This window comes from Xyrauchen texanus, chromosome 30, assembly GCF_025860055.1.
Source record: "Xyrauchen texanus isolate HMW12.3.18 chromosome 30, RBS_HiC_50CHRs, whole genome shotgun sequence".
Lineage (NCBI taxonomy): Eukaryota > Metazoa > Chordata > Actinopteri > Cypriniformes > Catostomidae > Xyrauchen > Xyrauchen texanus.
Window position 1 is genome coordinate 8,799,723 of NC_068305.1, and position 13,015 is coordinate 8,812,737.

Here is a 13,015-nt window from a genome sequence, read left to right on the forward strand (position 1 = left end):
CACTAAGAAGAAAAATAAGAAAATAACTTAAACTGTGAATGTTTCTCTCAAAAACCAGTCATGGTCATTGAGTATGGGGTGTACCAATACAAAATGTTTCACTTAAACTTGAAATAGAAAAAAAACTATACAAAATATAAAAACAAAGTAGAGAGAGAGAGAGAGAGAGAGAGAGAGAGAGAGAGAGAGAGAGAGCAACTTGCATTCAATATTATTTTTGGGTCATCGTTCATTATTCAAACATGGAGCAAATCAGAAATGTCTGTGCACATTTTGTCAAATGTTTTATTTTAGGGGCAAAATTAGTATCTTTCAAAATCTTTGAAATTGTCGCCTTATATTATGATGCAACTTTACAATTATTTCACATTTGCAGAGGCCTGCAAATATGCAAATTACAACGGCCACTCATGTAACATGATTGCATTTTTGTATAACCAGAATTTGCAGCTTATTCCATTAACAAGTCTTCTTTTCTGTAAAAAATGTGCAACACACTAAAATAAACCACATTGTTTTGATTGAATAGGCTACAGTACCCTTTCCTTTATCAAAGGACTTGACATTTTAGTGAAGTCCTCCTTTAAATATCCATTTTTGCATGAATTAATTTACATCTCGGTAAATATTGGGTTCTATTAGGCATGTGAATCAAAAACCTGCCAATGTAAGGAGCGTGCTAATCATTAAACATGTCTTTTTTTTTTTTTGTCCATTTTTACTATGTTTTTGCAATTCTTAACAACAAATTCACATGAATACAAAAATTTATTTACTGTAATTTTCTTACGGCTCATGACATTTAGGAGTCATGAATTAAAACCTTATGAAAGAACATTCGCAGCTTGCACCTACTTTACAGTAGATATACAGTATTTTGTATAAATTGCAAGGACAACAATAATTTCCTGCAAAGTAATCACTGCAACATGTGAATTTTCTCAACTAATCCTTAAAATGTTGCGGTTACATGCTGCAATCCATGGATTTGAAAAGGGCTTATGCTATAAGATTTAGGGTGAGAATCAAAATATTTCCATTCAAACTTCAGATCACGGCTGCAATGTTCATGCAAGTAGTGCAGTCCTCAATAGCACAAAGGCATGATACAGCACGACTGTATCTCTACAAGGAACAACGTTATTTTTTGTGTGACAAAAAAAGTGATTGGGTAATGTGGAAAATGCATTAATAACAAAACTAATAAATCATAATTTCTTTGGTATTCAGGTAATATCATGTCCTTACAGAACATAAACCATGATAAACTTCAATATCACTTAAGGACCACGTGATTTTTAAAAAAACAAACCAGTTTTACAGAAGTTTTGGAAACAAGGCGTACTTGTGAACTGTGGGTCTTGCTAGAGATATGAGTGAAAATAGCCAATACTTCTTACATACTGTTCTCTCCAACTCTATCTAAAATGCCAGGTCTGGTTGTAATTTAATTTGCATTTACACAGTAGTATATTTTAGGGGTAGCCTGCATCTCCAGGGACCACAGGAAATACTCGTACCAAATAATTGAGTTCAAAATGTCTTCATTATTCATAATGCACAGTATGCATATCGAGCAACTGTACCGACTGGACATAGTAAAGTGAACCACTCCTGCTTTAAACAGAAACTGCCAATATGCCACGCTTACTTCATAAATAGACCAAATAATGACTACTGGTGAAATCTTCTCGGTGTGAATTAAGTCTGGTATACTATTGAAGAAGAGGCGACAGAGTTGGCTACGTTATCAGCAGTGCCTCGGGGGAAAGGGGAGTATTTGTGCATTTGAAATTGTGGATGTGTGTGTTTTCTGGGCTTTTTTATGCTGTGCCACTGGCAGAGTATGAGAACTGAGGGAAGTGAGGTCTTCTATCACTGTCAAAGGACTCCATGGTTTCATCTGAAAAAGAGAGAGATAATAAGTCATTTTCTGTATCATCACAATATCTCAAACTGTTTCGTTTACCAGTGTGTAAAGCAGTGGCGGTCCAGGCATTTGAAGTCTAGGCCTTCAGTGCGATTCATGCCATTAAGAAACACTGCTTCATAATGATAAAGACACCTTATGGACATCATACATTATGTCAACTAATAAGCCAACTAATAATACCAACTGACATTTTAAAATCTCATCGACGAATGAAAGCCAAAACTTGAACTGCAGCATGATTGTTTTGTGACATGAACGTCTCCCGAACAGACATTCAAAAATCATAATTTTTCATATGAATCTACAAAGGAGTTCGTCTAGGTTACTGTTGTAACCTCCGTTCCCTGATGGAGGGAACGAGATGTTGTGTCGAGGGAAGCTGCACTAGGGGACTTTCTTGAAGGCCTCGGTTACCTCTGAACTTGAGAAAAGGCCAATGAGAATTTGGCAGACAGAATTTGCATGTCCCTCCCCCGGACATACGGGTATAAAGGGAGGAAATCATGCCTCTGTTCATTCAGGTTTTGCAGTGAGGAGCCGAGAATAAGGTTCAGCCATAACAGCGGCTCGGTTCAGCGTCATGGCTGGGAGGACACAACATCTCGTTCCTTCCATCAGAGAACAGAGGTTACAACAGTAACCTAGATGTTCCCCTTCTGTCGCTCACTTCGACATTGTGTCAAGTAAAGCGACACTAGGGGTCCCTGTTCAATCGCGCCATGCGCTGAACCGTGTACGTGCGCTGCCGATGCAGGTGCAGGCAGTTGCGTGCCAAAGCGACAGGCTGCGTCAGACTGCACGTACCCTTCCCCAACGCCCCATAAAATCATAATAAAATTGTAGGTTCCCGGCACCCCGAAGAGGGGAACAAAGCGACGTGCCAAGCATGGAAGCAGGCTGTGCCAGCCGCGCCTTTTCTCCCTCTATGTTTCTCGCGTTGAGTTAAAGCAGCTGGGGCCATCTTAACGCTACCACACGCATTGGAGAAGGCATTCTTTTCCAACTCCTATTCTTTCAGGGGGAAAAGACACCGCGGAGACCACATCCTGCCCAGGCTGGGAGGAGGTAAAGGGTGGCGAAATACGTCACATGGGTTTTCATGTGGGAATGGCAAGGTGGTAGATCCTACCTGCTGAGAGGGAGGAGTTGCTACAAACACCGCAACCGGGAGCAGCGGGTCCGCCCATAGGGGGACCGTACCGCGGAAAATACACACAGGGGGATTAATCCACAATCAGGGGCGTACTGGTCATCGGGAGAACCGAGTGGGCTGCAGGGTCAGCCGCAAAATGGGACAAATGGGCCGCGATAAGATAAAATGAGCGGCCGCGTTATGCAGAACGGACCACAAAACTGTGACGCGATATGCAGAAAAGGACAGACTCAACATTTGGGCCAGTTGCTATGTAAAATCCAAGGCCAATTTCTCTTCCCAGTCCAGCCCTGGGTATAGTGTAATTCGTAGTGACTCCGGGTGGTGGAGGACGAATCTCAGTTGCCTCCGCATCCGAGACTGTCAACCTGCACATCTTATCACATGGCTTGTTGAGCCCGTTATCGCGGAGACATAGCACTCACAACTCACCACGTGCCCCACCAAGAGCGAGAACCACATTATAGTGACCACGAGGAGGTTACCCCATGTGACTCAACCCTCCCTAGCAACCTGTCCAATTTGGTTGCTTAGGAGACCTGGTTGGAGTCACTCAGTACACCCTGGATTTGAACTTGCGACTACAGGGGTTGAAGTCAAAACTCGCTGAGCTACCCAGGCCCTGATATTTCATTGTTGAACATTGATAGTATTAAAGAGATTGCATATTGTATTTGTTGCTCACAGTCCTTCAGCTTGTTCTCCAAGTGAATGAACAAATCAGAAGGAACATTGTTGTGACTAGGGGTTATTTGGATGTTCTGATTTGATCAACTGTTGTACTTGGCCTGAAAAGTTGGATCATAAAAAACACAGACCAATGGATTTCATTCTGGCTCAGCATCCTGTAACTTGAACAGCATCACCACTAGGTGGTGACTTCAGCATTAAGCAATGAAATTGCTGCTTTAACATGACGTGAGATAGGGGCAGCACCTTGGCCTGGGGGCGTGATGGTAATGGTCTGTCCTGTAAACTCCACATCAAAATAGCGAGTGTCTGTTTCTGAGGTTACCTGGGGCTTAAAGGGTGGAACAAGCTGTGAAAAAACAGAAAGACAATATTTCTTCAGCAGCCTCCAGTTATGAAAAGCATTTTGTCAATGGCTACATGCAGTTAAAAATTCACCTTCTTCTCATAAACATCTTGCCACTCAATGCCTGCAAAGAACTTATGCTGCATGATTTCTTTTGCGTCGTCTGGTCCTCCACCTAACCTGCAGACAGACAACACAATAACAGAGTCTTTCACTTTCATCTCTGCTCTAGCTTGTACTTCTCAGAGCAATTTTGGAACTTTGTATAGCAGAACTTATCGTATTACTGCCTCTTCAGGATAAATTATGTGGTTTATTGTTAGGATAAATTATGTTGTTACTTATGTCACTTATGTAGTTGTATTTCTAATTTGTAAGTCATCTAAGAAAGGGTTCATTTGGACCGCCAAACATGATGATCCCCTTGTGAGGGACCCCCTTCCTAAAATATAAAGACAGCTATATTTTTTTTTCACACATAAAAACTCATTTATATTGTGTGACACATAGTAGATGTGATATTATAAAAACAAATATTTACTTTGCATTAAGTTTACAGCATTTTTATGAATAAAAAAACCTACTCTAAGAGAAATGCTAGATGTATAAACTCAAAGAAAAACCTTTTAAATAAAATGTAGAGTTATTTGTGTATGGTGTATTGTTTAACATGATTATTATTAATCTCATTATTTATGACCAACGTTTAGAAAGCAGAATGAAACTGTCCAATTCAATAAAAATAAAAAATCAATGTCCATCCCAGTTTTGAGAATAATCTGATTACAAGTAATTATTTACTGTAATCCAAATACTTTTAGTAGAAAAGTAGTCCAACACGTTACATTAAAATCCTTGTAATCACATTACAGTTACTCTGACCTTTAATTAAGTTAAAGGAATGTTCTAGGTTCAATACAAGTTGAGCTCGATGGACAGCATTTGTGGCACAACATTTATTACCACAAAAATGTATTTCCCTAATTAATTTGTCCCTCCTTTAAAAAAAAAAAAAAAAGCAAACACCTGAGTTCCAGTGAGGCACTTATAATAGAAGTAAATGGGGTCCAATCCGCAAATGTTTCAAATACTCTCTTTTTCAAAATTTTAGCCACAAGACATAAACAATGTTTAAACATGATTTGAATGTGATAAAATCACTTACTAACCTTTTCTGTGTAAAGCTATAGCCAATTTTACAACGTTGCTGCCATGACGATGTAATGTCAACAAACTCTAAAACCCTAAAACGACTATAAAAATGACAATTTAATCAAATTTACACCTAAAACAATACAGTTTTAACAGAAGAATTAATGTAAGTGCTTTATTAAAATTATAAACTTCCTGCCTTTAAGCCCTCCAAAAACTGGCCCCATTCACTTCCACTGTAAGTGTCTCACTGTAGCCTTGATTTGTGCTTATTTTAAAGAAAAGGGAGGGATGAGTTGAAATCATTTTTAGTGGTAAACTAAAAATCTCTCAGTTAAGATTTGACAGTAAACGCTCACTGTTTTGATTGGCTCTCTGCACTTGACTGACCTGCTCTCTAGGCATCTCGCTGCTTGTCGCTACTGGGCGGGGCTACGGAAGTGATAAGGTAAAGTAGGCGTTGATGTGTTGTTGTGGAGGCGGTCAGATGTAAATGTCTACCACAGTGTGACATCACAATGTGGAGGAAATAGCGAACAAGGTATTTTTGCAGCTTGGTTTCAACATATGTTCTTTTTGCAGTGAGGAGGAAGTTTTGAGTTCTGAAACTTACAGTACGTTTTTAGGGTACAATGACCACTTTTATGTCAAAAAATCAAAGAAAATGTAATTCCTCATGTCATGACCCCTTTAAAGTAAAGTACTTTGTATTGTGATTACTTTTTCAATGAAGTATTGCAATCTGATTACAATTTTAGAGAAGTAATTGTCAACTTTTTTTGAGTAACTTGCCCAACACTGGTCAACTCAGTAAATGCTTACTTTTTATTATTAATTTTTACACTTTTTTTCCCCTTAAAGTTTACAAAGACGCCCCAGCACCCACTTGCTGCCCTCTGTGAGATGCCAGACCACAGTTTGAAAACCACTGGCTTAAAATAAAAGTGACTGCTAACTAAATGTAAATGTAAACATGAGTGGGGCTTAGCCAAGGGCCAATTCCTTAACTAATACCTTTCTTGACTAAATTCATCCCCCATTGATGAATTCTCCAAAAGTACATGGGAACCACAGTATACTACAGACATTTAGTACATTCATTAAGGTCTCTCACCGTTGCTTGGGGTCTTTCTGAAGCAGGCCTGAAAGCAGTGATTTGGCCTCGGGTCCGAGAGTGCGAGGGAAACGGATCTCTTCCATTAAGATCAGCTCAAAGAGCTTCTCATGATCCTGGTTATAGAATGGGAGCCGGCCACACATCATCTCGTACATGACCACGCCCAGCCCCCACCAGTCCACCGCGCGACCGTAATCATTGTCCTCAAGAACCTGAGAAAGTCCAGGAGTCATGGACATCATGTACTTTGAACTTTAAAATTGAAATAATGCTTGCACATATTTATTTTCATTAATATGTACAATCTGTCAGTGTATTATACCCATTTCAAATCATTTTCATCAAATGCTTTATTACCTCTGGAGCAAGATACTCTGGTGTACCACAAAACGTCTTCATCGTAGTGCCCTCTGTAATACCCTCCTTACACAAGCCAAAATCTGTGATCTTTATGTGGCCATCTTTATCCAGCATTAGGTTCTCCAACTACCGGAGAATAATTATATTCCTCATTTGATGTGATGTGTTATATCTGTTTGATTGTGATGCACTAAGTTGCACAATACTTCATCTAGTTCATGTAAGTTCTTCAACTTCTGTTATCATTTACGCACTCGTGTTGTTCAAAATCTGTTTTTCTTTTTTTTTATAGCAGAATTTCTAATTTGCTCTTTCCAAACAATGAAATTAATGGTGTCCATGGCTGTCAAGCAATATTTTCTGTGAATAACATCTTAAATTTCAGCATGTTCCTTGCACAAAGCTATAGTATGGCTTCAGAAGACTTATAGAATATAGTTGCATAATGGTGCTTTTTTCTCTTTTGGAGCTTGACAGCCCCTGGTCCCCATTTACTTTCATTGTAAGGAAGAGTGTACCATAGCTTGGACATTCTGTTAAACTTCTGTTGTATTGCACGGAAGAAAAAAGTCATACAGGTTTCGAATGACATAAAGGTGAGTAAATGATGCCCGAATTTTCACTTTTTATTGAACTATCCCTTTAATAAAACATTTTCTAATTCAACAAGTAATTGCAGGAATTTCAAATGATGATACAATATTCATCCTGTATAAAAAAATGTTCCATTGTTCTTTCTAATCATCTCACCTTCAGGTCTCTGTAAACAACGTTTTTCTCAGAATGAAGGTAGTCCAGAGCCGAGACGATCTCTGCCCCATAAAACTGTGCTCTCTCTTCCGAAAATACTCGCTCTCGTGATAAATGAAAGAAAAGCTGTGAAATTGAAATATAGATATTTTATTTATTTATAAAATATCAAAACCCATATAGAATTTTGAGAGTTCTGTTATAAAATGGCTTATAATCTGTACTATAACATTGTGTGAATAAAATATATGATTGTGCGCAAATTAATCAATAACCTTCAAGCAATGCTAAACTTCCCCTTTATAATAGCTCACCTCTCCTCCATTTGCATACTCCATAACAAAACATAAGCGGTCATGAGTCTGGAAAGAATACTTAAGACCCTGCGGAAGAAAAGTGACAAATAGTTTTTTCCTTTTATTACACTATACATTACAATTAATGTGACATTTATTAATGTACTGTATATGTCATACTGCTAATATTTATATATTGTTCAACCTAAAATATACTGATTGTGATTCAATCAGCTTACAGTTAAGAAGGGATGTTTGGAGTTCTGGAGGACCCTGTTTTCGGTAAGTGTATGTGCTACCTCATCCTATAAATAGATAAGTAAATAAAAAGACTTGTTAGGACTTGTTAGACATGTATAATTAAAGCTGAAGTGTGTAATTTGTGCGCCACTTGTGTTATCAAATGGAACTGCGAAAATGACCCCCTCTTGCAATTGGTTAGACAAACAGATAGTCCTGCCCCAAAATCATTGTCTGACAAGCTGTTGCTGTGTTTATAACTTGTTCATTTAGTGTGATTAATTATATGAAAAATAATGGGTTTAAAAAAATTTACAAAATGTATCATGGCCCCGCCCTTCGTAAATTCCGTAATAAAGAATGTTCCCACCATAGGATCAATTCAAACTTGATGTACCACCTTGATGTGGCAGCAGGGGGCAGTTAGTGCGGTGCCAGCTGTACAGGCAACACATCTTATCAATGGGCAGCACAGCTTTATGAAGACATGTGCATGGCAAGCCAGCGTTATTCATTGTAATTGCATTACAATAGACTTTCTACTCATCTGAATCCCAATTGCTGAGCTCTATTTTACTAGTTAGAATGCAGTTACAGAGCTCTTCATTTGCATTTTTACTTGCAAAAACTTCAGTTAGAGAGCTCTGTAATTTAAATTCTTACTAGAAAAATTCTATTATAGATCTCTGAAATTGGAATTCTTACTAGTAAGCTCATCAATGCAATTTTTACTAGTTCGAATTACAATTAGAGAGCACGTTGTTTTTGCAATTATTGAAGAGTAATGCTGGGAAAATTTTATTATAATTTGGCCTTCCATATGTTTGCTTTTGTGCTCAAAGAGCTGGACTAAGCACAACAGAATGCAGGGATCTCGAGACACGTTTTTCAAACTACATTCAACTTGACAGCATTCTAAAAACACGGCACTTATGACTAGGGACAATGAAAGTATTGAAACAAGACACAAACAATTGTGAGACGCTCCAAAATGTCCTCAGACGCATGAGAAGGAAGTAGGCCAATAATAGGTTCATGTTTAATGATCTGTAAATAAATAAAAAATATTTAGCCTATTAACCACTTTTTGTATTGTAGAATTGCATAACTTACTATATATATATATATATATATATATATATATATATATATATATATATATATATAATGTATTTGAATGATCTGAATTATAATATTTATCATGTATGATATTTGTAATTATTTTAATTATTATAAACTAAATTATCTTTATTTGGGGGCCTTTTACAGTAAAAATTGTTATATGCAATTCATTTGATTAATTGGCACATCTTGTCATTAATTCTATAAAAAAAACATTTTTTAGGTAAATCTGCCTATAAATGTCTAACCTGAAGTTGTCTCTAAATATTATGTTGGGATAGAAAAAGAAAGTATTTTAATATGAACAAAATCACACACTTCAGCTTTAAAGAAATAGTTCTCTAATTCTCTCATAATTTTACTCACTCTTATGTCATCTCAAACTCGTATGACCTTCTTTCTTCTTCGGAACACAAATAAAGACATTTTTATGGAGATGTGATGTGAATACATATACAATGCAAGTCAATGGGGACCAACACTTCCAAGCTCTAATCAGGACATAAAGGCAATCCATATGACTCAAGTGGTTCAAATCATGTCTTCTGGAATGATAGGATCGGTTTTGCGCATGACTACATTGGCAGAGCTCGAAAGTGTTGGACCCCATTGGCTTGCATTGTATGGATATATTCATTCATTATTAGTACATCATCAAAATACCTTCATTTGTGTTCCACAGAATAAAGAAAGGCATAAGGGTGAGTAAATGATGAAAGAAAGATCTTTTCTTGGTAAACAATTCTTTTAAGATACATATTCCCAGATGTAAACAACACCACATTATACTACACATTATATTAAAAAAAGTACATAGAAAAAAAGGACAGGACTTACTTTTGCTACTATCACCTCCTTCTTAAGGATTTTCATGGCATAGTACTTGCCTGTGGCTTTCTCCTTCACCAATATGACCTTCCCAAAAGTGCCTTTCCCCAAGAGTTTGAGGTATTCAAAGTCATGCATTGTCTACACAACATAAACATTTTTGTAAAATAGCTTTCTGCACTTTTTATTGACAACAGAGAGATAAAAAGAGGGGGAATTCAATGTGTCTGGTGTACGTGCACTATATGCTAGCCATTTAGACATCCACAATGAAGGAAACATATAAACATACAAAATATTGGCCATGGCAATCAACCTATAATCATTCAGCACTGGAGACACTGACTCCTATCTCTTCTATCAAATAACATTGGGATGAGGAAACAGGCGGTTTAGCTCAGACCTAACTTCTCTGCATAGTGATGTGGGCCTCACATGTTATAACGCTGAGTGTGTACTGCAGTCTTACCACTTTGAGACGAGGTTTGGACAGGTACATCTCCATGTCCATGGGGTCAGGCGAAGAGTCCATTCTCTCTGCCTCCTGCTTCTGTAGACTATCTGCCACAGCCTGGATGGCCTTTGTCCATTCCTCCCTGCAGAAAACATAAGAATCATGTATTAACTGATTCATTCAATTCTTTCTTTTAAAGCTTTTTTAAAAGTATAACACGTATAGAAAAGAATAGCTACTGTGTCTGCTTGTCTAATCAATTGGACATCAACATATCTGCAATTCCATAAGGTGATGAATTGGTGTAATGTTTTTACCTAAATACAACAAACCAACCTTTCCTCTGGGGTCTCGACATGAAAGGTGCGTTCAATAACAGTAGTCCACTGCAAGCACCGAATAATAAACGTGTTTGCCTTAGGCCTCTCTGTCTTCATCAGCTGACATTCTGAGATCATTAAAGAGAGTGAGAAAAAGCTGATGTGTGGTTTTGTTATTTTGGGGTTCTGTATATGTGGATGGGAAGTTAGGGGAAGTGGTAGAAAAAGGCCTGTTTTAGGTTTACCTGACTCAGGGTGCGTTCACATAGGATGCACATAGACTGAGGTCTCAAGATGCATTTTCTTTTTTTCGAATTTTTTTGGGGATGGAGGATGAATCTCAGTTGCCTCCACGTCTGAGAGCGTCAATCCGTGCATCTTATCACGTGGCTTGTTTAGCGTGTTACTGCAGAGACGACGCGCACGTGGAGGCTTCACGCTATTCTCCTCGGCATCCATGCACAACTCACCATGCGTCCCACCGAGAGTGAGAACCACATTATAGCCACCACAAGGAGGTTAACCCAACGTGACTCTACCCTCCTTAGCAACCAGACCAATTGGTTGCTTAGGAACCCTGACTGGAGTCACTCAGCATGTCCTGGATTCAAACTTGCGACTCCAGGTGTGATAGTCAGCGTCTTTATTTGCTGAGCAACCCAGGCACCCCTCAAGATGCATTTCCAAAAGTTTAACTACTTTTAACTCAATGCAGAGGCTTAAAAACATCTCTGGTTATGTAGTGTAACCCTTGTTCCCTGAAAAAAGCGGAACGAGATGCTGCGGTGCCGGCTCTCAGAAGTAAGCAAGGCGAGCGAAGCATTTTGACCAAAAGTAGATCGCAATGTGCGCACCTGCCCTGCCCCAACGCGAGAGCAGCATACTCTTCCCCCAAACAAACAAAGCAAAATTGATGCGTGTCCTTCTCAGCCACAGAGCGTAAACAGGGGAACACGCATCGTTTGCCTTGACTTTCCGACATTTTTCTCCCCTTATTTTTATATATATATATATATATACACATATTCTTTTTTCCAGGGCAAAGAGAGAAGAAAAGAAAGTTCTGTGCACTGCCTAACAATTTCTAACTCCTAACAAAGGGAAGAAAGTTTTGACAGGCTTGTGAGACACACACACACACACACACAGAATGGGCTCTGAAAAAAATTGATCTGACGACACGCTGGTGACACATCTATTTATAGCCTGGCCACAGGTTGCTTTCCCTGTAAAGTTAAACACTGTGGCTCTATGCTGCTATCAAAAAATGCTGTTTGCTTAACAAATGTTGGATCAACCAATAGAGTGAGTTTGGGGGCGGTTTCAAATAGTTTTGTCTTTCAAATATGTAATCCCGTTACATGTATTCCGTTACTCCCCAACCCTGATTGTATAGCACGTCTTTGTGCTATCAGCGTGAGACGCGGATATAAACACATAGACAGTGCGCAATAGGGAAAGCAAAACTGCCGGGCAGCGCATGTTGATGGAAGAACTGTCCGAATCCCTGTCAGACAACTAACTGAAGGGGGGCCTGCTGAATACATTTTGTACCGGGCCAAAGAATTTCTAACTGCAGCCCTGAGCAGGACTATCTGTTGGAACAATGGCAGATGGGAGAAGTGTTCAGAAAACTTGTTTGAAAACAGTGGTTTGCAATACAGTTTTTTGACATTACACAAGAAAGAACTTTTAGAAACGCAACTTTTCTGAGAGGGTTGTAATGTGCAAACTGTCTGACAGCTAGTTGACCATCGTGAACGAATGCCAGTCAGAAAAGAGCGCAAAAGAGAACAAAGGGACATATAAGGCAAGAAAGAGGGAGAGTGAAAGAGAGAGAATTCTCCCTTGCAAAGTGCTAGAACAAAACTTACGGGCCACTGAGAAGTTATTGAGTGGAGTCTCCAGCTGGTCAACATCTTGTGGACGCTCTTTATACCCGATAAATGTGCCGTCACTCTTAAGCAAGAAATATCGTGGCCTCCATGTCTTTATGTACTCTCCTGGCAATCCAGAAAATGCATTTAGCTTAGTAGAACATCTTTAACATCAAAAATAACTAAATAACATGGACACAATAATTGTATTACTTTGAAATGTATGCTATTTCATTGTGGATTAACTTAAGAAATATATATTTTGGGGCCGTGAGCAAGAGACAGACATTGTGGGTGTGGTGTCAAGCCTCAGAGAGCTGTTTATTGGAAGTAATAAAGAACATAAACTGTACATAAGAGGGGAATAAAGTGTCCAT

At 38.6% G+C, this 13,015-nt stretch overlaps 1 protein-coding gene across 4 annotated transcripts in view; it reads right to left on the reverse strand.

Moving 5' to 3' along the window:
- Positions 1-1,180: 1,180 nt before the first annotated feature.
- Positions 1,181-13,015, reverse strand: part of LOC127624135 (RAC-alpha serine/threonine-protein kinase-like) — a 38,236-nt gene continuing 26,401 nt past the window's right edge. For 3 of the 4 annotated variants that reach the window (XM_052098815.1, XM_052098817.1, XM_052098816.1), the window contains exons 3-14: positions 12,636-12,764; positions 10,778-10,889; positions 10,457-10,583; positions 9,997-10,128; positions 8,037-8,102; positions 7,816-7,884; positions 7,502-7,627; positions 6,749-6,877; positions 6,389-6,603; positions 4,215-4,302; positions 4,023-4,125; positions 1,181-1,903 (exon numbers count right to left, since the gene is read on the reverse strand). In XM_052098815.1, the coding sequence (XP_051954775.1) occupies positions 1,824-1,903; positions 4,023-4,125; positions 4,215-4,302; positions 6,389-6,603; positions 6,749-6,877; positions 7,502-7,627; positions 7,816-7,884; positions 8,037-8,102; positions 9,997-10,128; positions 10,457-10,583; positions 10,778-10,889; positions 12,636-12,764 (1,376 nt within the window). In that variant the 3' untranslated portion in view covers positions 1,181-1,823. The remainder of the gene's footprint in view (positions 1,904-4,022; positions 4,126-4,214; positions 4,303-6,388; positions 6,604-6,748; positions 6,878-7,501; positions 7,628-7,815; positions 7,885-8,036; positions 8,103-9,996; positions 10,129-10,456; positions 10,584-10,777; positions 10,890-12,635; positions 12,765-13,015) is intronic. The other variant, XM_052098818.1, reaches the window with a different exon arrangement.